This window comes from Vipera berus, assembly GCF_964194415.1.
Source record: "Vipera berus genome assembly, chromosome: 12".
NCBI lineage: Eukaryota > Metazoa > Chordata > Lepidosauria > Squamata > Viperidae > Vipera > Vipera berus.
Window position 1 is genome coordinate 18602752 of NC_138215.1, and position 25331 is coordinate 18628082.

Below are 25331 nucleotides of genomic sequence, written 5' to 3' on the forward strand. Positions count from 1 at the left end.
TTATGGGCTCATGGCAGGCATGTGGTTTTGAAAAAGGGGCTGCAGGAATAATCCAGTGGTTCCCAGCACACACACAAAGACAAATATCCAGAGGAACAGCCTGTCCACCACCATGGCCACATATTTCCAGTCTTCAACGATCTGGAAAAACAAACCAATTAAATATCTTTAATAAACTGTCCATTATGACATTATCACTTGCTTTCATCCCAGCTCAGTTTTTTCAATAGTCTTCCATGGCTTCCTCTTTGCAATTCAAAAATCAGCCCCTGTAATAATGAACTGGGAAGATGAAGACTAAAAAAAATATGGGTAGAAACAAATGCTTCAAAGTCACACAGAGAAGAGAGAGACGAGAAGAGAAGAGAAGAGAAGAGAAGAGAAGAGAAGAGAAGAGAAGAGAAGAGAAGAGAAGAGAAGAGAAGAGAAGAGAAGAGAAAGGAGAGGAGAGGAGAGGAGAGGAGAGGAGAGGAGAGGAGAGAAGAGAAGAGAAGAGAAGAGAAGAGAAGAGAAGAGAAACCTTAATTTCCCCAACCCTTCAAAAAACTAATCAGGACTGAGCTTGCCAATTGTGTATTTCAGTTAAAAAAATGGATTCTTGGCATTTTTCTTCATACAACGTTTGTTAATATTTTACAGTGAGAAGGGACCACTTTCAAAAATAAGAGTGACAAGTTAATAATGCAGCTGTTCCTACTAGAGAGAGGGAGGGTGAAATTTTCAACCCTTTTATTCTCATATGCAAGAAACTGGGTTGTCTGTTGTTGTTTTTTCCAGTAGGTCTTATTACGGGCATTGCTATTTAATTACTTTTTAATTTTTGTATCTTGCTTTTTATTATGTATTGCCCTGTTCACCACCCTGAGTCCTTCGGGAGAAGGGCGGTATACAAATTAAATTAATAAATAATAAATAAATAATAAGGAGAAACCTCTTGACAGTAAAAACAATTAATCAGTGGAACGGCTTCCCTTCAGAAGTTGTAGATGCTCCATCACTGGAGTTTTTTAAGAAGAGGCTGGACAATGATTTGTCCAGAATGTTATAGGGAATCCTGTTTGAACAGAGGATTAGTCTAGAAGACCTCCAAGGTCCCTTCCAACCTTATTATTCTATGTTCGAGGAGTAAGCCTCCTCTGCCTCCCAAGAGGGCATGTTTGACAAGAATTCAGAAGAGCTCCCTTCTGCTAAGAGTTGATTTACTACAACTGGTTGTCAGAAATGCCCCTTGTAACCATCTCCATGGTAGCCAATCTGTCCAACAAGCAACCCAATACTCATCCCTCAAAACGAGTAATCTTTTCTTTATCTTCCTTCTGCACCAGAGAACAAATGTCTCAAGCTCCAGAGAGAAAGGAAATTCTAGGATCTTAGGAGGGGGAGGAGGAGGAGGAGGCAGAGTGGTGTGTGTGTCACTTACACTCTCATTGTTATCCTCGCTCCTCATGTGGTCTGCTATGAAGCTGACTCCCTCAACTGCTTCTTGGACCTCGGGAGAAAACTTCACTGATGATCGTAACCTCAGGTCTTGATGGCTGCTGATGTGATCAGGGTTGTCCGTCAGCTTCACGTTGTATCTTTGGCCTGCTGCTGTGTTCACAAAGTAAGTGCAATCTTTGTATGTCTTGGAGAAATCGGAAGGCAAAGACCCAGCTTTGTTCTTCTTGCGGTTGCTCAACCGTTGACTTGCTGACTGGTTGTGTGGTCTCCTCATGAAGAGGAAGCTTGGCAGTCTCTGAAGGAAGACCACCTTGACCCAGGGAGGCATCGCATGGGTGCTGGGAGACCTGTGGTGGACATTCAGCACGCAAACGCTGGTCACGATCGAGAACGTCACCAACACCATGGTGAACATCAGATACTTCCCAATCAGTGGAACGTCAAGGGAAGTTGGAGGGACAATTTTGGAAATCAGGAGCAGGAAAACGGTCAAAGCGAGCAGGACAGAGATGCACAAGGTTATCTTCTCCCCACAATCAGATGGCAGATAGAACACCAAAATGGCCAAGGATGTGATCAAGATGCAAGGTATGATGAGGTTGATGGTATAAAAGAGAGGCTTCCTTTTGATGATGAAGTCATAGGTCACATCCACGTAATTTGGATCTAAAGGGTTTTCCGTTCTTCGTCCTGGGAGGGCCACAATGTCCCACTCCCCGCTGGGGGTGAAGTCATCCATACTGGCTGAGCCAGTTTTCAAAATCATATCAATTTCCGAGTGGTCGTAAGTCCACGAGCGGAATTTGAGGGTGCAGTTTTGTTGGTCGAAGGGAAAATGCTTCACTTCAATCTTGCAGGCACTTTTGTAAATGGCTGGCGGCATCCATAAAGTGCTTCCGTTGTGCTGAACAATCACATTTGTGTAGACGGAGACTTCGTAGGTACCATCCGCACTAATGGAGCCCAAAAGCAAAAGCATTAAAAAAATACTATTTTTTGTCATTTCTTTAACAAAACTACGGGCTGCCACAATCCACATTGACTCGATAGCATGAAATATATCAGGGCTTTCCAAACCTGGCAACTTTAAGATTTGTGGACTTCAACTCCCAGAATTCCCCAGCCAGCCAGTCCCAGCCAGGCTAGGGAATTCTGGGAATTGAAGCCCACAAGTCTTAAAGTTGCCAAGTTTGGAGACACACCCCCCCCAGACTATATCATGGATTTTAACACACGTTTATAGCTGGTGTGAACCTTTTAATGCTATTAATGCTCTCCTGAGGGTAACATCCATTTATAGTTAAGCAATTAAAACAATTTAGGGCTGAATACTGTCTCCCAGACTCACCATTCTGCAGTCAACAAAGTGTATTCCATTAGGAAGCAAAAAAAATGCCTAGTTTGGTCCTAAGAATGATTGTCTTGAACATTGATTGCAAACAGTATTTTTTTAAAAAAAATAATAATCTCAAACTAACATTGGCCATGAAGTGGGAGAGACACTCCAGGCACAACCTTATCTTATGAAGAGACACCAACTTACTTATTGTACAGCACAATGTCTGGGAGCCACACTTTCTTAGCCGGTATCCTGAGTTTGTGGATGCCTTCGTATTCTGACGGTTCCCAAGCTAAGCGGTAATCGGTCCATTCCTGAAAAGCAGCACATAGCAACATTTCAGTGACCATCCCTGCTTTGCACAAAATCCACAAAGGGTCTGGATGCACCTTTTGACAAGTTCAAGGAAGACATCAGCTTTCGGAAACCGCATCCCCCTTTCTCAAATTCATGGAGCATGACTGATGTGGGATTTAAGGACGGTTAAAAGGCCTCAGCCTCTTGTGGTTAAATTCCATATCACTTGAGGTGTTTCACGCATGAGCTGAGCCACGGCAACTCACGAAAACCGAACCCTTCCATTAAACGGTCAGGTTTAAAAGGCACCATCAGTTGCGTTCTTTCTAGCTGGTGGAGGCACCAATGGCTAACAATTTTGGGTTGAGTTTTTCTGCGGATGGTAATGCTGGCTTGTTTTAATCATACCTACAGTACGTAACATAAAAGTTATATTTGGCAAAAAAAAAACCTGACTCTTGATTAAAACGTGAATTATATACAGAACTTCCCAGCTCTCATGAAGTATCCTCATCTGGAATTGTCCACTGCCAGAGAGGGGAAAAAATGTCCACCACCATTTCCAGTTTGGAAGGTCCGTTGGGATTCATTGAAACTCCTGGGAGTGAAATTTCAGATCTAGGGGTTCAGATGTAAGCTCTGAAAAAGATCACTCCCAAAGGGATGAATAGCAACTGAGAATAGCCATTTGTCTGAAATGGTATAGGGTTTCCTGCCTGAGCAGGGGGTTGGACTGGATGACCTCCAAGGTCCCTTCCAACTTTATTATTATTATTATTATTATTATTATTATTATTATTATTATTATTATTATTATTATTATTATTATTATTATATGTATACACTTCAGAGTTCTAAACAATATTAGAGACTCCCATAGAAATTTACCTGGTTGAGCCAAACATTGGTGGTCATGATCTGTTCCCGTTCATTCTGAAGGAGAAAGGAGACAGAGGTCACACGGTCAGACAGGAGCTTAATTCTAGGGGATTTGGCACAGCAGAGCAGGAAATGGAACATAAATTTAAAAAATATATCCATTGCTGGAAGATAGAGTAACTGTAGACCAAGGTTTCTCAACCTTGGCAACTTGAAGAGGTGTAGATGTCAATTCTCAGAATACTAGGAATTGGTGTCCAGATATTTTAAAGTTGCTAAGGTTAGAAACACTCTTGTAGACTCACAGTTTGGGGTTATAGACGTGCAGTATCTCATTTTACCCCATCAGGCATGTACACACATACTAGCACGCTAAAGCTCTGGAGCTCTTTTGCAGATATATTTAAATATGCAGAACTATAAGTTGCAATGAATATTCCCTGAAATTTAAAAGCAGTACAGCAAATAAACTGGCCAACGGTGAAAAGTGGGGGCTCAAGTCCTCTTTTTATTGATGCATCCATCCTTTCATTTGCATTCCTTCCTTTCCTTGAAATTGAGCCTTTTGTTCTGGTTGTATTTATGATGGAAAAACACACATATACACACACGCACACAAAACATGCTGCTCTATGACCGTAATAAAGTCTTGCTACTATGACTTAGAGTTTGAAAGGACCCACCACATTGATAAGCTGGGAGAGAATAACCTGCAGTTCTATCACAACTAACTGTGAAGAATTGAAGGCTGGGCGAATTAAGTTGTTGTAGCGTGAAACGTTGAGGAGATGGTTCATTAACTTCTCTTCAGCATCGGCTGTCTCACTTCCTGTAAAGTAGGAAAGAAAGAACTGGGTCACAGAAAGGAGGCAGGATCCTGTCCTTGATCAGCCCATTGCAACCTGGGGAAAGATGATAACCGTCAACCCTTGAGAAAGTTGGCCAACTCTTCATTGGCCAAAGATGATAATAACCAGCTGAGAATGTAACAATTTCCTGAAACAACTCATAACTATTCTTTCCTTATAACTGGAACTGTGTGCCAGAACATGCGTAGGCTACTGTTTTCTTTCTGGATTAGATCTAGAACTATGCAACTCAGTTGCAGAATACAGAATAACAAGAGTTAGAAGGGACCTTGGAGGTCTTCTAGTCCAACCCCATGCTCAAGCAGGAGACCCCATAACGTTCTGGATGGCTGTCCAATCTCTTCTTGATGTGTGTCTTTTTTTTTCCTGGTTTGGCATTGATCTGTTGGGTATCCCCAGTCATTCTGGCTTATATCCATGGCTAATAGTTCCCTCCATCATATGAGCTCTACTCATTGGGGTTAACAGACTGAGGGCAAACAATTGCTTGTGTTAAAAACACAGCTAAAAAGACCTGGTGGGCTTAGGAAAGGTCAATTCAAAAGCAGATTTGAAAATCTCTTTGAACACTTTCGTTACCCTCCTCTTCTCTCTGTCCACTTAAAGTGTGCCAAATTAATAAGCTCAAGACCCATCCTATTTTAGTGTCTGGGGCAACATTCCCCTTATTTTGTGGCTGCGATCCACTAGATGTCAGCAGATGGCCTGCACAAAGACATTTGTGAGGCTTGTGTGTTTGTGTGCAGAAAACTGCTCTTTCTGTGTTTTCAAAAACTCGTTATTGTTTCCCATTATTTTAAGAATCATTGATCCTGACCAAATTAAACACCGAGCACATGATGTATTAAACAGTCAGATTGATAACTCATCCTTTTTTACATGTTATTCCTAAAGACTGCTTCCCCCCCACACACACCCCCACCCCTCTTGTCTCCATGAATAGATGTGACCGGTACGGTTTTTTTCACCTTGCCTATTAAATTATTTTACATTGGATCAAGAATACAGGTTCTCTGTAAAACCTCTGGAGAACCCAAGGGGCTAGTTTAAAAAAAACAACGAGGAGTGTGTGTGTGGGGGGGGAAAACAGAAAGAGAGTAATCCAAGTATGAGTGATTTAATAAACCACCCGCCAAATGATCTGGGCAACTTATGCGCTGTGACTCCAACAGCTGGTTTATTTTTCTGCAGCAGTCCCACAGCCAACGTGCTTATCTAATAATTCAAGGGAAAAAAGTCACCCGTCAGAGAAAGCACTTTAAAGCGAGCACCACTTTGGAAATAAGGATTGATTTCTTTGCAGGGAAGCAGGCCAACAAACTTGCAGAGCCCTGCACTATTGCTCCACTGAAAGAGCCCATTCTTCTCTGTCCTCCAGGACTGGTTAATGCCAGGTTTCTGCAGATCATCAGATGGATTGCATCACTTCGGGATGGGCTTGGAACACAAAACCCATCCTCCCCAGGCAGCAATCAGCTGGAAATGATGGGAACTATAGTCCAAATATATCTGGAAAGCCGTCCACTGCAAGAAGGCTGGTACATCTTGATATGATATCTCTACTTAGATCCCCGGGCTGTACAAATATTTTGTACCAATTCTACGTTCTGTCCACAGTTCTATCCGGCATCTTCCTTTCAGTCGCACAACTGGGGAACTGAAACATTCAATTTCATTTTGGATATTTTGCATTCTTTCCAGTCCCCGACTCTCTTTCCTCTTCTAGGTAACTTTTGTCTTTTTTTTGTCTAGGTAACTTTTGTCTGAAACACACCCTTTTGAGCTTTTAGCTACTCCTAATAAAAACATTGCCTACTTACAGATTTTGGAATTTTTGCCTTGAAGAACCGACACGGTAATGATGGTCTTTTCTACGCCCACCCCTTCTCAGAAGTCTGTGTAGAATTTCAGTTTTTCTAACCCCAGTAAGTAAAAGGAAGGAGATTGAAAATGTAGGCATCCCCCCCCCCGTCTCCTCTGTTATTGAACACTACGGTTCTTCTCAAAATCCTCTGGAATAGGCGACTTCCTTCTGACAGCAAAACAAATTCTACACTCTAGGGCTCTCTGGACGTACAGCAAAAATGCAGCATTTGAGAGAAATAAGTTCTAATGGAAAAAGAGCCTAAGAATCTCGCCTTAACATAAGCAGAGAGGGTGGGGGGGACTTTAAATCCAAAAGTGGATGTCCCATTTTTTGATCTGGCCTCTGACCTTGTTCTTTCCACCCATTCCTCTTGAAATGCTTCTTGTGGACTTCCAAAAATGACCAGGCTGTAATAAATCAGCCGTCGCTTGGAAAATGGATTCAGTATAGTAGAAAGAGTCTTTGTGAAAAACCAGTGAAATAGACAGTGGACTTAACAGAGCACTCTCCCATTTCAGCCTATTTGGAATTATTTCAGATAATGGTTATGAAATCACATTACCCGATTAATCAGTCTTTATTTGCCGGATGTACTGCCATTTAGTGCCCCTGCTAATCAGTCTCTATGATGGCATCAGCAGGAGACGTAGCAAAGGAAGACTGTTTATGGCTTGGTAACTCTTTGGCTGCACGTATGCCTCTTTAAACCACTTTTTAAAAGCATCAGTGGAAAGTCCAAAGAAGGGGAAGTCAGAATTTGGCCACAGTAAGCCTCAAAATGGACGAAAACCGAATAGGTCTCCTGCAACATAAATATTCTGTTCTGATTATTCCCATTGCTATCCATGATCAAAGGAAACATCTGCACGAAAACCAATTTGGTTAAAATGTGTCAGCAGACCAATCTTGCTGAAACCACAACATATGTCACAACAACCTAGACTTCCTTCAACTTTTACACCTTGACACCCCCCATCCCCCCCACACACACTTTTTCAAGGAACAATTTCCCTAGCAAATGAGAGACTTATTTCAAGGAGGAGGAGGAGGAAGATATGCAATGCTTGTTAAAAGTCTGCTTCCCGGCTGCAAAGCTTTTTTTTTTTAAACTGTACAGAAGGAGAAAGGTTACTCACCGTTGATAGACAAGGAAAGCATAGCCACGACAAAAAATTGGTTTGTATTCCTCATGGCAGTTAACAAACCGTACCCCACCCCACCCCAGACCTAAAATACTGTTGCTCCAAAACACCGTAGTTGTGTGGAGAAGAGACAGGAGTTGCGAGGGCAGGACAGGCGTTAAGGAATCGAAGCGAAACAGGGCTGGGAAACAGCTCGGAGCTGCAAAAGGTGTCTGTATAGGACCCAGTAGGTCTTCCAAGAAGTGGGTGGTGCTTCCTCTGGGGGCCCCTCCCGCTTTGCAGCTGTTTAAAGACAAGGCAATGGGGAAGAAACACCAGTCTGGATTGATTCAGGATCAAAGGGACTCTCTTTAGGGGGCTGGCACAATTTCCCAGCAACTCACGAGCATGTAAAGGGCTGAGTACTGAAAGTGATGCGATACAGATTTTGCAATGCCAGTGGAGGGAGGGAGGGGGGGGGAAGGATGGCAGGGCAGCTCTCAGATGAGCAAAGCCTGAGAGAGAACTTCATTGGAAAAGCATCACCTCCACTGTTAGAGTTCTGCTGATTACCTCTCCTAGAATCCACCAATGGGACAGAGGCCAGGAGAACGTAAGAAGTCCACCTATGTTGGGATGAAGGAAGAGGAGTAAAGAATTTGCTTTTCAGGAGACGATCCCAGGTTTATCTCTATCTTTGTTTGAAGCCTTCCCCAAACTACCTGGCGAGGCTCCTGATTGCTCCCCCCTGATGTTCCTTGGCGTACACTTTCCCAAGTTCTTCAGTAGCGACTGAAAAGTTCTTGGCATTATAGCCCCTGCAGTAGAGGCCATGTTGAGCAAGGAAGATCTTTTAGTACCACTTTGTTTCCTGAGTAAAGTTGAGCCTGGATTTTGAGAATGTCTCTGACCAGGTGCAAAATAACTCAACATGTGACAATGCAATGAAAGATGCACCACTGTGATTAAAAATGGCAAATAGTGGGTTAACCAGGCCTTCATAGAAACGAGGGATGTTCAGTTGGGTCAAAGTAGAAGAAACTCAAGTCTAGGTGGGTTTCTCTCTTAAGGGGCCGCCCACTAGAAGCTCATGGGAAATTCAAGATTCAAAAGACTCCACTGACGTTGGCCCTCGGGGATCAGCTGGGTGAAATCTCCAACTCTAAAGCTTGTGGTTGGTGATTTACTCTTTTCTTGCAATTCCGAATATACTTCCTTGGGAGTAAAGTCTCCACCTTAGCAACATGAAAGGGAATGGACTTCAACTCCCAGAATTCCCCAGCCAAAAAGAAAAGGTTGGGCCAAAACAGTAACCCTCCTATCCCTTAACCAGGTAAACTTGTAAACTCTCATTAGATATCTGGGGGGAAAATGGCAGCGATAATATTAACCCAGAAATGGTTCCGGGCACTTCAGCCAAATTTAGTAAAGTGTTTCCTTCCCATCTCCTTTACGATGAAGCTTCTTGCTGCAGATCCAGCCTGTGCCATGGCAGCCTGCTTCTTTCCTGGTCTGGATCTGGATCCCTCCTTGGACTTTTGCCTATAACTAGTTCAGCAGAAGATTTTTGCTTAGAGCGCTTTGGATCTCAGCCCATTTCCAATGCACTGGATTTGGCACTGCAGTCAAATCCAGTGGGAGGGGGGGGACACCTTCCATGGTCTGGAAAGTAAGGACACGGCACCCTTACAAGATCCTGCCATTCCCATAAGTGCAGAGGGTATGGGAAATCCCTTGGGGCAATGGGAATTGTAGTCTTCCGGCAGTATCCACAGCCCCAAGGTAACCTTCTTGGAAGGATGCATTGATGCAATTATCCTATAAAAACATATTTCATACATTGCCTGCCTCTGTGTTTTCAGGATGCAGGTTGCCTAAGAAATGTAAGAAAAAAGTTTCTAGCAGGACTACCAGAGTCTGTAACAGCTTTGTGTCCTGTGCTATCTGTCTGGTAAACTCATTTTTCTCACCATGTATATTTATACATCCAAACTAGATTGTGCTGTTTCTCTGGGCCATATATGTCTGTGTATGTGGGTATATGAATTATCATTATTATTATTATTATTATTATTATTATTATTATTATTATTAAACTTTTATTCATAAAACATGAACCTCAGTCAACTGAACGCTCAAATTGACTGGCACTGATGGTTGACACGGGTTGCTGCCAGCATCCTAGGTATCATCCAGGTCTCTCCTTAAAATGTAAGATGTTCCGAATAGTGCAGTTTTTTGTAGCTTTGCTGGAGTTATTGCAGGAAGCTGCAATTTCTTGATGTGTTTTGCAAAGTTTTTGGACATAGTTCCCAGTGCCCCAATGAGAATGGGTATCACTGTTACACATTTCATCCATAATCGCGCAGTTTCGATGGCCAGGTTGCGGTATTTCGTAATTTTTTCCAGTTCTTTTTCTTTGACCCTGGCATCTCCTGGTACAGCGTTGTTGTTGTTGTTGTTGTTGTTATTTCATGTTTATGCAGTGTATATTGGAGGTGGTTATCCTTTGAGAGCTATATGCAACAAAATCTCATTTTAATGTATCAATGTACATTTAAAGTGACACCGAAGTTATTCTATTCTGTTCTGTTCTGTTCTGTTCTATTCTATTCTATACTATTCTATTCTATTCTATTTATAAGAAAAAAAGTTGTTTTCTACACATTAACGGGATGCAACTTTCCATTCCTACGGTGCTACGGGAAATCTTCTGACTGTCCGCTATCACATCTGACTGGTTCAGAGAGCAGGAAACATAAATATGAAAAGTTCAATGCTCAGAGCTGAGATGGGGATTTCTCCTGCACTCCAGGTGCTCAAGTTGAAGTCCAGGTAAGAAAGCAGACCTGTCCTGCCATTAGCTCTCTCTTTAACTTTGGAAAGACATCAGCTCCACAAAACTTCTTTTACTTAGCCAACCATATGAAGAACCATTATGCTTAGATGAATAGAATAGAATAGAATAGAATAGAATAGAATAGAATAGAATAGAATAGAATAGAATAGAATAGAATAGAATAGAATAGAATAGAATAGAATAGAATAGAATAGAATAGAATAGAATAGAATAGAATATATGGAATGGAATATATGGAATGGAATGGAATGGAATATATGGAATGGAATGGAATGGAATGGAATGGAATGGAATGGAATGGAATGGAATGGAATAGAATATATGGAATGGAACAGAACGGAACGGAACGGAACAGAACAGAACAGAACAGAATAGAATAGAATAGAATAGAGCTGGAAGGGACCTTGGAGGTCTTCTAGTCCAGCCCCACACTCAAGCAGCAGAGTGTGATCAAGCCATCACAATAGGAGAAAGGGAACTCGGGCAACTGGTTGGCTAGTCTCAAAATCCAGCTCCTATAAATAGGAGAACGAGAAGTGGCCACTCAGAGTAGTGCCAGCTTAATACGGCATTTTGAGAAGAAAATTCGTGTGGGTCAGTTGGCTTAAGTGACTGACCTAAGAAGACTATTGATTAAAAGTGGGAAGCAGAACATTGCCAAAAAAATGTGCACCTCCCTTTTATGCAACCTTGCTATTGATTAGATTTTAAAACCAAAATAGCACAAGGTCTTGCCATTAAGCAGCCACCGCGCCTCTTAGAACCAAGATATATTTTCCTCGGTACTGTAAATAGGTCTATCGTACGTCCATCATAGGGCAAAGTTATAGGGACAATCTCATCTGTAAAGCAACTAGATCTGAGGCATTCTAGATCTGTGGGACCTCAACTGCCCTAAAGTCCTAGCCGGCAAAGAAGGATGTAAAAAGGCCAGTTCTTTGCAGTTATTTGTGAAGTTTCTTCACACTTAGATATCACGAGAGAAACTTATTATACAAAGGTACTAAAAACCAATTTCTTGCTCAAGTGCAGTTGAAATGGCCGTGAAATTGGCATTGCTTCATGCCAATGCTTTCAGATATTGAGACACCATAGAATGGATGGATGGCCCACCTCCCTTTGGTGAGAACCTGGCTGGTGGAGGAGAGCCAGTTTGGTGCAATGGTTAAGGTGCTGGTCCAGAAACCAGGAAGCAATGAGTTCTAGTCCTGCCTTAGGCGTGAAAATCAATGGGTGACTTTGGGCCATTCACCAGGAGATGGTGAGTTCTAGTCCTGCCTTAGACATGAAATCTGGCTGGGTGACTTTGGGCCATTCACCAGGAGATGGTGAGTTCTAGTCCTGCCTTAGGCGTGAAAATCAATGGGTGACTTTGGGCCATTCACCTGTCTCACCCCAACATACCTCTCAGGATTGTTGATGTAGAAAAAATAGGAGTATTAGGTATGCCTGCTGCATTGAATTACTTATAAAATAATAAAGGCAGGATAAAAATCTAGTAAGTTTCTCAACCTTTGGCCTCTCTAAGCGATCCTTTTCTGGAAAAAGTAATACAAGAACTTAGCAACTTAAGTAATCATTTTTTCCAGGCAATTGCACCAAGATATAAAACATGAGGCTATGGTACCAGTGAGACTGGAAGTCCCAGTGTAACTTAATTCATGAATACGAGAGGCATTTTTAGCAAAAAAAATAAAATAAAAATTTCCAACTACCAGGGTTGCTGGCTATTTTTTTTATTTTTTTATTTTTTGCGAGCCTTACTTGAGATGCTTCTGTCCAAGGTACTGAAAGCCCAGATGAATTTTTGCCACCTAGCAAAATGAGCTTCAAAAGATTCACATTGTGGGTTAAGTTCTCATTTGCTGAGCCATCATTTATGACTTAAACTGTCTGGGCTAAGCCAACTCACAGACTGTGGTGTCCAACTCCATAATCAGGGCTCTTGGCAAGGAAGAGGCAACGAACGGTCTTGCAGCTGGGAGCTGAACATTATTATTTTTTTTAAATGAAGACAAGAGTATCAGAAGATGGGGAGCATTGTCAGTTGTAAAATACCCATTTTTTTAGAGGGAAAAGACTGGTTGATGCAAAAGAAAATTCGCAGCTCCAGGAATTTAAGTGAAGTTACGAATATGGGGTGACCTGACTTGTCAGACCCACTTTTTTCTGCCTGAATACTCCCTTCTTATGGGGCCCAGGGGCATTCCTTGAAAGAAAGGTAGTGCTTTGTTAGCCTTTTTGTGTGTGTGCTTTTATTGCTCTTTTTTAAAATAAGAGAGAGAGAGAGAGAGAGAGAGAGAGAGAGAGAGAGGGAGGAATCTCATGGGATCTAATCTAGATGGTGGGAATCTCAGATGCATAATGGAGACTTGTGAAGGAATGAAGAGACTTGATGGTTTTATTGATAGCCAGGATCAATCTACAGGTAGTTCTCGACTTACAATAGTTCATTTAGCGACCGTTGCTGGGTCCCAAGGTCATGTGATCAAATTCAACGGGGAAGGTCAAGGAAGTGAGGCAAAACTCACTTAACAAATGTCTCACTTATCCACAGAAACTTTGAGCTTCATTGTGGTCGTAAGTCAAGGGCTAGATAGGAAGAATTTAGTCTTAGTGTCTTCCTTTAGTTCTGCCTTATTTCTCTTCTTCTGCATCCGGTTATTTAGGCCGTAGACGCTCCTGTCCTTAAGACAGACTTTGTTTGGGAATAACGGATTGCACGGGTGCTCTTCCTTTTTAAATTATCCACCCAGTTCTCAAGCCCCTCATTTTTTTGCTCGATGGTGGCAGACTCTTAATAAGTCCATGAATCATAAGCAACGGAACGGCCATCCTGAAAACGAAGTAGCCTCACAGCAGCTCGTTGTGCGTGCGTGTGTGTGTGCGTTTTCAGAAATGGCCTGCCTGGTTTCCATAGAGGCTTTTGCTTGGAGAAAGCCTCAGAATTCACTTTGGAAAGCCCGACCTACTTCCAGCATCTTATTCCTCGCTGATTCAGCAGACCACGGCCACTTTGTGCTATGCTGCCTTTCGAAGACAGAGAGAGCCGTATCTTGTGGCTAAAAGACAAAGATTTCAGCAAGCCGCATTGGAAAGCCGCGTTCCCACTCCAAGGTCACCCTTTAACTTCAGCCAAGGATCCCTGATCTCCTTTCGCGTCAGAAGTGAGGAAGATAACTTGGCTGAAATTGGGAGGGGTTGGGGGGGGGCTGGGCTGAATGGGGTCATCAGAGCAGGTTTTTAAGACAACTTTCTAGGACGGGTCCCCAACCTTGGCAACTTTAAGACCTGTGGACTTCAACTCCCAGAATTCCCCAGCCAGCATACTGCTAATGCTATAGGCAGCATATAAATTTGATACAGGCTGTCCTCAACTTTCAGCCGTTCATTCATCGACAGTCTGAAGTTACAACGGCACTGCAAAAAGTGAGGATCATTTTTCACAGGACCATCGCAACATCCCCGTGATTTACATTCTGACCCACATTTGTGACCATTGCAGCGTCCCAGAGTGATTCCTGATTCCCTTTGGTGACCTTCTGACCAGCAAAGTCAATGGGGGAAATCCAGATTCGCTTAACAACCAGGTTAATGACTTATCAACTGTGGTGCCTCACTTAATGACTGTGGCAATGGGGAGAAAGCCTCACTGTAACAAATTTTTCAGTTAGCAACGTAAATTTGGGCTCGATCGTGGTCATAAATTGAGGACTACCTGTAAATACATTTGATAAATCAACCTACATAAAATCTAATAAAACAGATGACTGCATTAAAGGAGTTCCATTAAAGGTGGAAAAAAAACCATCTCCTTACGAGTTTAAACTCTTTTGTCTTTTCCCCATTTGGGTTTAGGACGTGTGTTTCTTCAAGTCCAAGTCACTTCCCAGATCTTTTTCTCTTGTGTTCTTATTAAGCTTCTTCGGAGGCTCTGAACTTATCATTTGTGCTGGGTGGAAAGCAATAATTTGTAGTGACATCATCTAAGAGGCCTGCAGGCAAAAAGCAAGGGGGTGGGGAGAGAGAGATGTTTCACATTAGCAAGGAAGAGAAGAGAGGAAACAAGACAGGAAATTTGAGGGGGGGGAACTAAAAAGGAAATCTATCTGCAGTTCGGAGCAATAAACCAGGTTAATTCTAAAAGCTTTACAGCCTCCTGGACACCAAGAGGATCCGTCTTCGTTAGGAGAGCCAGAAGCTGAACAGCTGCAACCTTTGTGACAGGAAGAAAAACATGCTAGGGATAATTTAGGATTTTATCACCCTGGCAGCCACCTTGTCTTCCACGGCTTTAAAAGGCAGAAAAAAGAGGTCTTTGCTTTTTTCAAAGAAAAAGGGAAACTCAGAAGCTACAAAGGCGCTGCTTAGAGCCAGTTCGGAGTGGAGCAGCATGGAGGTGTCAGCAGTAAACAAATAAAATGAACAGCATGTTCTTCAGATGGGTTAACAGAGGACTGTAAGGCTCTTCAGAGAGTTGGTCCCTAACTCTGACCCACCCGAGATCATCAGTCTGAAGAGATTAACCATGTTATGCTGTGGATAAATACTAACATTGGGGTTAGTGTGTGATAAATGGATCATTGCTGGGATTGGGGTATTTCTGTTTGTTTGTTTGGAAAACCTCACGAAAACCTTATGGTACATATTGTACTTTCAGGAATCCTGCAAGAGGCAGCGGCTATGCCCATTTTACAGGCAAGGAATGAAGGATGAGGCAAAGGAGAAATTATGACTTTGACCAGCTCTACCCAAGACAACTGCTGGAACATCTACGGAGATTCTGAGTCATCCAGCTCACAGATGTCCCGAAGTTGCTTTTTCAAGAGGATTTTTCAAGAACGTCTTTCCTTGAAGGCGTTTCACTTCTCATCCAAGAGGCTTCTTCGGTTCTGACCGAATGGTGGGGAATGGAAGGACTGGCTAACGACCAGATGACTGCAAGGATATATAAATCCTTCCATCCCCCACCATTCGGTCAGAACTGAAGAAGCTTCTTGGATGAGAAACGAAACGTCTTCAAGGAAAAACAAAGACAGTCCAGCTTTGGGACAATTTGCTGTAATAGGTAACCTTCTAGAGCAGGGGTGTCTAACCTTGCCCCCCCCTCTAGAGCTTCAACCTGGACTTCGTTAGGCAGGTGAAGAGAGGAACCTGGTGTTGGAGGTCAAATGTACTACAATCCTTCTCTGTGTGACTTTCACAAATCTTGCCCTTCTTTCTCTCCCTTCCTGTTAAGCTGTGCTTCAAAATGGAAGGAACTGACCTGAAAACAAGTACAACTTTCTAATCCACAGAGAACATTTTGAAAAGCGAACTCAGGGCTGCCTGCAATGAAAAAAACACTACAGTTCAGTCCAGGTAAGTGATTTCTCCGTAAAACCTTCCTGAAAAGGCACAGTTAAAAAAAAATGCAGCTGGAATTGGCCGAGACTCAGATTCGGACCTTACTTCAAAAGTTCAGGACAAACTTTGAATGGTCAGTTAGACAAATAATTGCAAGTTGAGAACCAGCTGTAATATTTTCATTGCAATGCTTCCCACTGAAGGGGTCAGTTAGGGCCCAGAAGGCAGTGGAGGGGCAGACGGGTGTCTATTTACCATGTTTGCAAAATAGGGAGCATCCAGGCACAAGAGGAAAAACTGTTAGCAAATTTCTGAGGAATTTCTCAGAAGCACTCTGTCCAAAAAGAAAAAAAAAACACAAAATCCCAACTTCAAGGCAAGGACTCTGGAAAAAAAAGACACCACAGAGACATCAAAAATGCTCCACGCTACAATATTTAATCCCAGATGCCATTTTTCTTCCTTCTTTCTCTCCTCTTATTTCTTCCCTAACCATGACTTCAGGTACATGTTTATTTGTGTATTTATTTATTTATTGCCCTGGGGCTAGGGACAGAGTTTTTTTCTTGCAAAAACAAGAACCTTATCAGCACCTTTTCCTTCTATACAATCCAATTAAACCTTGCTCGCGGCTCTCTGCTATTCTATTTTAGTGCAGAAAACTCTGCAGCTTTGGGCTGGCAAAAAAACCCCATCCAGCAAAGCTGAGTCAGCTACATGAAACCAGCAATGCAATTTCAGGATTCTACTCTGATCCACCCGGATTTCTCGGCCATAGGACTCAAATGCACTTTTTCCTGCCTGAAAACCTCCCAATCCGTGTCCTCACATGGGCAATCTCAGGGGAACACACCTGCACAACACACCTTTATGCACTGATGAAGTAGTTACGTAAAACATGGTGGGGTTTGTTTGTTTTTTGGCTTGGAAGAGAATCTTCCCACATAGACTGTCGAATGTCCACAGACTGCCCTCTGCCGCTCAAGTTGGAAAACCGCACCCATCTCGCAGTGCTAGTCTTGAATTATTTCATTTTATTAGCACAGAAAGAGCATGCAAAGCTCCTCATTAAGCAAAAAGTGACAAAAATCAAGGAACGCTAGCGCCAGGAGAATCCCAACCTTACAGCCAAATATTTCTTCCTTAGGTTCTCCTTTTCAAGATTCATCTCCGTGAGCAAACAGATTGTAGCACTCATACGGGCAGCCCTTCACTTACGACCAGAATGGAGCCCAAGGTTTCTGCTGCTAAGCAAGACAGTGGTTGTGAGTTTTGCCCCGTTTTATGACCTTCCTTGCAAAAGGGGATCACATGACCCCAGGACACTACGACCGTTGTAAATACATATCAGTTGCCAAGTGTCTGAATTTTGATCACATGACCACAGGATGCTGCAGCAGTCATCAGTGTGAAAAACGGTCATAAGTCCCTTTTTCAGTGCCCTTGTAACTTTGAAGAGCCTTGGTGGAGCAGTGGGCTAATGCCTCCTTAAGTAACACCAGCTGCCTGCAATTAGTGCAGGTTCGAGTCCCACCAGGCTCAAGGTTGACTCAGCCTTCCATCCTTCCCAGGTAGGTAAAATGAGGACCCAGATTGTTGGGGGCAATAAGCTGACTTTGTAATAATGCCGCTTGGGGGTGTGTGAAACCCCTAACAAGCAGGCATATACATAGAATGAAGGCTACTGCTAAGCTTGTAAGCCGCCCTGAGTCTTCGGAGAAGGGCGGGATATAAATGGAATTAAAATAAAAAAAATAAAAATAAATGAACTGTTGCACCTGTATTGTTCTTAGTGTGCAGTGTTCTCTGTGTCAGGTTACAAGGATAATGGAAAATTCAAATTAAAGCTGGCTTAATAAATCATTCCTAGACAGATACACAGACAGAATAGACACTTTATTGGCTGGAAAGATTAAAAACATTTCTGAAACTCTTGACAAATCTATAACAGAAGAGGGGGAAAAAAATGATGAGTGGATTTCCTGGGACACCACAATGACCGGCAAAGTGACCATAAGGTTAGTTATTAAGAAAGAAAGGAGAGAATAAAAATATATAGCATACCGAGGAACAAGCAGCGGGATATGAATATTTAAATACAGATGCCTTTCCTTTTTTTCCCCATGCAGCTAAAAAAACAAAACAAAGTGGGTTTAGTCATCCCAAGAGCCTGGAGAAAGAAAATGTTCTTTCTTAGGTTGAGTTGTATTAGATTCTTAGTCCGCTTTTTCCATCCGGCTTCTCCATTAAGGTTTTTACAAAGCACAGTGTGAGCGAACAGCTTTCTAACTAAAGGCATCCTTAGCGTTACCAAGTACCTGAAAGTCAGACTTTGGGGAATACTGGGATGATTCAGAGATAGTTTAAAAGCAAAAATGCCAATTCAGAAGCTCAACATCTGTTTGTTAGTCTCAGAGAAGTGGCTTCCTCCCCCCCCCTAAACACACCATTGGGAGCAGCAAACATCTGGGCAGGGTGATTTAAACCATTTTAATTTTAATCAATTTCCCACTGGTTACCCAAGTAGAAAAAGTTGCATCCTGCTGTGTAGGAAACCTGTGATATTTCCACCTTAGGCTCACATAAAATGGCGCAGGTCTGGCTCAGGGCAGAGACAAGTTTTCAGATGACCTTGCTACGTGCAGACGGACACCCGTTGGAACACGTACAAGAAAGTAACACATACAAGATAGTTACAGGAACAAAGACATTCCATGCAGAAACGTAGCTAATTTATAACCTTAAGATACCTGCTTGATGTATAGTTGAAATGCAACCATTTGTAAACATAACATAATTCCTTCCTGCATAACTAAAATGTAACCATTTAACTGCTTGTTGCTTGTGCTGACTTTGTAACCTATGTTAACTTGCTGACTTTGTAACCTATGTTAACTTGCTGACTTTGTAACCTATGTTTCCAATAAAAGAGAGCTTAGGACTTCAGTCTGGGCCCTCATCCCGAGAACGCTCAGAGAGACGTGTCCTCATTCATTGGCAAGTCCATGAGGAGCCCGCCGGGTGCGAAGAACCCGCAACTGGTGACCCCGACGTGATCTGCTGCGAGCGGATACGTCTCTGACGGTCTCCATACTCATCGCCTGGAATAGGCTGTGCACCCGATCTCGCCTCGTGAAGACGACGATCCATTCGTGAGTATGGGGAACAAATTTTCTAAGCAACAGGCAGCGCATCTGAAAGAGCTTGAGGAAATAGTCAGAACTTCTAATATTTTACTTAAGAGTAGTGGCAAACAATTGCCAGCAGTTTCAAAAAAGGAGTTGATTGCTTTAATGGAATATGTTTGGGAAAATACTCCGGCTTATCCGGAAAAGGGCTCGTTGAAAACAGGGACTTGGAGAAAAATTGGAGAATGGCTCCATGAACCTCCTCGAGCACCTCCAAAAATGTTAACAACCTGGCGAGTCTTAATGGAATGTTTGTTGATTCACGAAAAGGGACTTAAAGAAGCCTTTTCCATTTCTCCGGCTCCCCCTCCTTATGAGGAACCTACTCAGCCGGGAGAAACTCAGCAGGGCACCTCAGCTGCGGCTCCCAGTGCCCCTCAGGCTCAGCCAGAAGTAATTAACAATTATCCTAGAGAAGGAATGGTGGCAAATGCTGTTAGACAGGCCGCCCGATCAGGACAGCTAACATTGGAAGATTTGTCTTTCTATCCAGTAAACATCCAGCCAGCTCCGGCAGCTGGAGGAAATGCTGTTCACACATATGTAGGATTAGAATGGAATATAGTGAAAGATCTTAAAAAAGCTGTTGCTTCATATGGCATTCAATCGCCTTTTGTACAAGGACTTTTCGTTTCCATGGCCTCTACTTATGTGATGGCATTGGTAGACTGGAAGTCCATTGCACATATGATACTGACACCTTCACAATATGTAGTTTGGGAATCTGAGTATAAAAAAGAAATAGAGAAAAAAATTCTTGCTGGATTACCTCAAGGAGTAAATAGGGCTCAATTATTTGGCACAGGACAATTCGTTACAAATGACCAACAGGCTCAAAGCCCAAGGGAGGCTTTTAATTTGATACAGGAAGGGGCTTTAGCAGCTTTCCGCAAGATAGATGATCCTCACGGAAAAGCTAAAATGTCTTTTGCAAAGGTTTATCAAGGTCCCAATCAGGCTTATTCAGACTTTGTGGATAAACTGCAGGAGGAAATAACAAGGCAAATAGACAATGAATATGCCCGAAATGAACTCCTGTTAAAATTGGCTTATGAAAATGCTAATGAAGACTGTAAGAAATTGTTAAAATCAATTATTGCCATGCCAAATGCCACTCTTGCTGATTATTTAAACGCATGTCGCATAGTAGGCACAACGGCATATTCCATGGATGCCCTGGCTATGGCACTAAATAATGGAGGACAAAGAAAACCAATGGGAAATTGCTTTAACTGTGGCAAGCCTGGACATTTCAAATCTCAATGTAGAGCCCCCGGTGGAGGTGCCTCCAAATTTGGCAATCAATTGGCTAAACCAAAAACGGTGTGCCCCCGCTGCAAAAAGGGGTTCCATTGGGCCAATCAATGCCACGCCTCTTCTGGCTCCCAGCAGGGAAACTAGAGGAGGGGCAGTCAGCCAGCCCGACACCAAAGGCTGACATTTCTTTTCCTCTTAACACTTCTAACCCCTCTGAACTTTTCCCTGATCCTCTTTTTCATTCTCCCCCTATTCGCATAGTCGCCTCAGAAAAGGTTGAAATTAATGTTCCTGGCTTAGTCTATTTTCTGCCTACTGAACCCGATCCTAAATGCCCTTTACCTCCTAAAGGCCCACTCCTGGTTTTTCCTGTGCGCGATCTTATTGCTAGGGGAATTCTAGCTTCCCCATTCTTGCGAGACTCTCGTGACTTTTCTTCTGTTGCTATGGCGGTTACCGGAAACTCACCCACAATTTTTCACAAAGGGGACCTTGTGGCATCAGCCATTTTATTGGTCCCAGCCACAGCTCCGCCCTCCTCTGAGGTCACAGATGCGCTTGCAGTTGAGCAGCCAGTCCAAGATGGTCGCCCCATGATGACGTTTACTATCAATGACCAGAGTTTTTCTGGTTTATTGGATACAGGGGCGGACGTAAGTGTCATCCGATCTTCGGAATGGCCACAGGGCTGGGAGACTGAGAGCGCCCCTGCTGTCAGAGGAGTAGGGGGAATTCAACACGCCGTGCGCAGCAAGAGGTGGCTCCCGGTAACTTCTTCCTTTTTTCTTCAGTCGCTTACTTTCAACCTATCATATTGCCTATTCACACAAATCTGTGGGGTCGTGATTTGATGCAACAGTTCCAAGCTAAATTGACACTTGAATAGATTCACTATGTCTATTTCACCCTTAAAGCTCCAATTGACAACTGATACTCCTGTTTGGATAAACCAATGGCCCCTCACCTTAGAAAAATTACACGCCTTAAAGCAATTAGTTAAGGAGCAATTGGAAAGTGCTCATATTGAGCCATCCAACAGTCCTTACAATACGCCTGTCTTTGTCATTAAAAAGAAATCTGGTAAATGGAGATTCTTACACGACCTCCGAGCAGTAAATTCCATAATTAAACCGATGGGGGCGCTACAACTTGGCCTGCCAAATCCAAATTTGATTCCTCAAAATTACGACCTCATGATCATTGACTTGAAAGATGCTTTCTTTTCTATTCCTTTATGTGAGGAAGATAGACAACTGTTTGCTTTTACTTTGCCTGTTCTCAATAACTCTGAACCTGCCCAAAGATACCAATGGAAGGTTTTACCTCAAGGCATGCTTAATAGCCCCACCATGTGTCAATGGTACGTGGCAAAAGTGTTGCAGCCATATCGTGATAAACATCCACATTTTTTGGTTTATCACTATATGGACGATATTTTAATTGCAGCACCAGGCCCCAAAGGAACTGTTATGGCAACTTTTGAATTTTTAACAAAAATTTTAAATCAGTTTGGATTTTTTGTCAGTCCACAAAAAGTTCAACACATGTCGCCTTATTCCTATTTAGGCCATAAGCTTTTATCTACAGCAGCTTTTCCTCATATTCCAAAATTATTTTTGCCATCAGAACCAACATTGGTACAATTGCAGCAATATCTAGGAACCATTAATTGGGCAAGACCATATCTGTCCTTAACAACATCAGATTTGTCTCCTTTGTTTCATGCTTTAACGTTAGGAAAGCATCCAGCAGACAAAATCTGTTTGTCAGAACAACATATTAAAACTTTGCAGTTGGTAAATGTTGCATTACAAAAGATCTGGGTAAACCGTATGGTTATCAATGTTCCTTTTGCTGCTATTATTTTAAACACACCTGGACTGTTTACTGCTGCTATTGTTCAATGTGCTAACCAATTGAAAATTTTGGAGTGGATTCATTTATCCCATACGCCCAAAGTTTCTGTTTTAACCAGAGAAGCACAATTGGCTCAACTGATTTTTAAAATTCGTCACCGAACGAAAGCCTTGATTGGGCTGGAGATAGACACTCTTTTTGTGCCTATGTCTTTGCGGATTTGGGAATCATTTTTTCAAACCTCCAGTGAATTGCAATTTTCCTTAGCTGATTGGCATGGCAAGGTTTCTTGCCACCCACCACCCGATTATCGCTTGCAAATTGTTCGCACTGTACCCATTGTCTGGTTGTCACCCTTGTCTCCTCACCCCCTACATTCGGCTGTTACAGTTTTTGCAGATGGGAGCAAGGAGTGTGGCGCCTGTGCCTGGTTGGAAAATGGTCAATGGATAACCAAGCAAACAACACCCCAGCGGTCAGCTCAAAAAGCTGAATTGGCTGCTTCAATTTTGGCCTGTCAAATTTTTTCATTTCAACCTTTGAATCTTATTGTGGATAGCTTTTATGTTTATCACACAATTCAAGTGATTTATGGATCTTATTTATCCCCATCCATTCAACCAGATTTGTTACAACTTTTTTTAACCTTGCAAAATTTGCTTTTTGAACGCCAACATCCTGTTTTTGTTGCTCACATTCGTAGTCATCAGCCTTTTCCAGGTTTTTTGCAAGAGGGAAACAATGTTGCAGATCAGGCTGCCTCCGGACCTTCGGCCTGTTCCTTGCAACCCCTCACCCCCTGGGAAAGTCATTCATATTTTCATCAAAATCCCAAAGCTTTGCAGAAGCAATTTGGCATTACAGCTGCAGAAGCTATTGCAATTCGCCAACAATGTCCAACCTGCAGCAAACAAGCCACTGCAATCCCTATGGGTGTCAATCCAAGGGGATTGGAGCCTTGCCAAATTTGGCAAATGGATGTCACACAATATGCACCATTTGCCCCATGGAAGTATTTGCATGTTTCAATTGATACTTTTTCAGGATTCATCATGGCTACCCCCCAAAGGGGAGAAGCCACCAAACATGTCATTAATCATTGTATTCGGACCTTTGCAGTGCTGGGATGTCCAAAAGAACTCAAAGCAGATAATGGCCCTGCCTATAGCAGTCAAGCCATGGCAGAATTTTGTCATTATTGGCAAATAACACACAAATTTGGAATTCCATATAATAGCCAAGGCCAAGCCTTGGTGGAAAGGGCTAACCAAACCTTGAAACATGCTTTAGATCGCTATAAAAATCAGAACGGGGGAAAACGAAGCCCCAACCTCCCAGCAGTGCAAGAAACTCTTAACCTTTGCCTCTACACTCTAAACTTTTCAAACTTGACTGGCCATCCCTTAACCACAGCTGCAGAGCGGCATTTTTCTTCTTCTTCTTCTTCTTCTTCTTCTTCAGATCTCCCTAAGCCACAGGTTTGGTACCGACAACTTCCAGACCTAACTTGGCAAGGCCCTTCAGACCTTGTCACCTGGGGCAGAGGCTACGCTGCAGTCCAACTGCCAGACAAAGTGCTGTGGATCCCTGGTCGCCATGTTCGCCCATATCATGCCTCCACAAAAACAACTACGGACCCCGCTAAAGATGACAGCATGGTTTGTGACTTTTTTCAGCCTTGCTCTAACACCACTGCCTGATGCCACTAAAGCACAATTCCATCTGAAAGCTTACCCCAGACGTCAACTCCACTTTACCAGCTATCCCATCCTGTTCTTTACACCTTTGACATTGCTTCCAGTCAAAAATGACTCTTTTCACACTGTTTTTGCCCATCGCATGGACCCAGAAGGAACAACCTGTTGTCAACAACAAGTCTATGGTCATTTATCATCATCATCCATGTCGAGTTTTGCTTCAACTTATTGTTAGCCCCAGGACCACTGGCTTCTATTATTTATTGTCAAGGTTTCAGTAGAGGACGCCAATTTAAAGACTGGGTAGAACTTGCTTCCATTGATAACTTTGCTAAACCTCCCCTCTCCCAGGACTTGTTTGTTTACACGCATCGTTATAAGACCAAGGCAAGACAGATGAACATGTATAAAGCTTTGTCCCGGCGTCAACGTTCCGCTGATACTCAGACTGAGGGACAATGTGAACTCTGTATGGTTACCACCAAGCTAGGTACAACAATAACCAAAATATTTATATTATGCAAAATCGCTTGGCCCTGGACTATCTCTTAGCTAAAGAAGGGGGGGTATGTGGAAAATTTAATCTTACAAATTGTTGTATTGAAATTGATGACAGTGGGAAAGTGATTCAGGAGATCACAGACAAAATGATTAAAGTAGCTCATGTTCCTGTTCAAACATGGAATGGTTTTAACTTTCAGGAATTATTTGGCTCCTGGTTTCCCAAATTACCTGGTTTGCAAGCTATTGTAGCTTTAATTAGTATGATTGCTTTAGGATGCTGGATAATAAAGTCCAGTGAATTGATAAAAAAAACATGAGTTTTGAGGTGCAGACCCCATTTTGATCTTCTGCTCCATCCATGACCTTCGGAAGGAAGCTTTGCAAGGAAACACGTGTCCCAGGATGTTTCTCTAGATCCCCAAGGGCAGGGGTAGGCAACCTCGGCTCTTTTATGACTCATGGACTTCAACTCCCAGAATTCCTGAGTCGACTCAGGAATTCTGAGAGTTGAAGTCCATGAGTCATAAAAGAGCCGAGGTTGCCTACCCCTGCCCAAGGGTCTTGGCTGCAAAGCTCCTGACTTTTCAGCGGCTGCTCCATATTTTAAAAAAAGGAGGAAAAAAGAACATTGCTTAGAGAGCAACTTTGCACATTTAGACTTGGGCCTCATAAAAATGCAGGTTTCCTGCTGCCTTGCTTGGCTCTTGGCTAGGTGGAGATGTGGCAGTTTCCTCCTGGCCGTTGTCTCTAAAGGAGAGGCATGTTGACTTCACCAGGGCTGAAAACAAAGCCGCACAGATGGGAACGCTC

At 42.8% G+C, this 25331-nt stretch overlaps 1 protein-coding gene across 1 annotated transcript; it reads right to left on the reverse strand.

Annotated features, from left to right (window-relative positions):
• Positions 1-23918, reverse strand: CHRNB4 (cholinergic receptor nicotinic beta 4 subunit; the record flags this gene model as incomplete). Its single annotated transcript, XM_081337034.1, has 6 exons — positions 1-141; positions 1421-2393; positions 2984-3093; positions 3965-4009; positions 4639-4806; positions 23847-23918. The coding sequence occupies 6 exons, from the start codon at positions 23916-23918 to the stop codon at positions 1-3; spliced, it is 1509 nt and encodes a 502-aa protein (XP_081193160.1).
• Positions 23919-25331: the final 1413 nt, after the last annotated feature.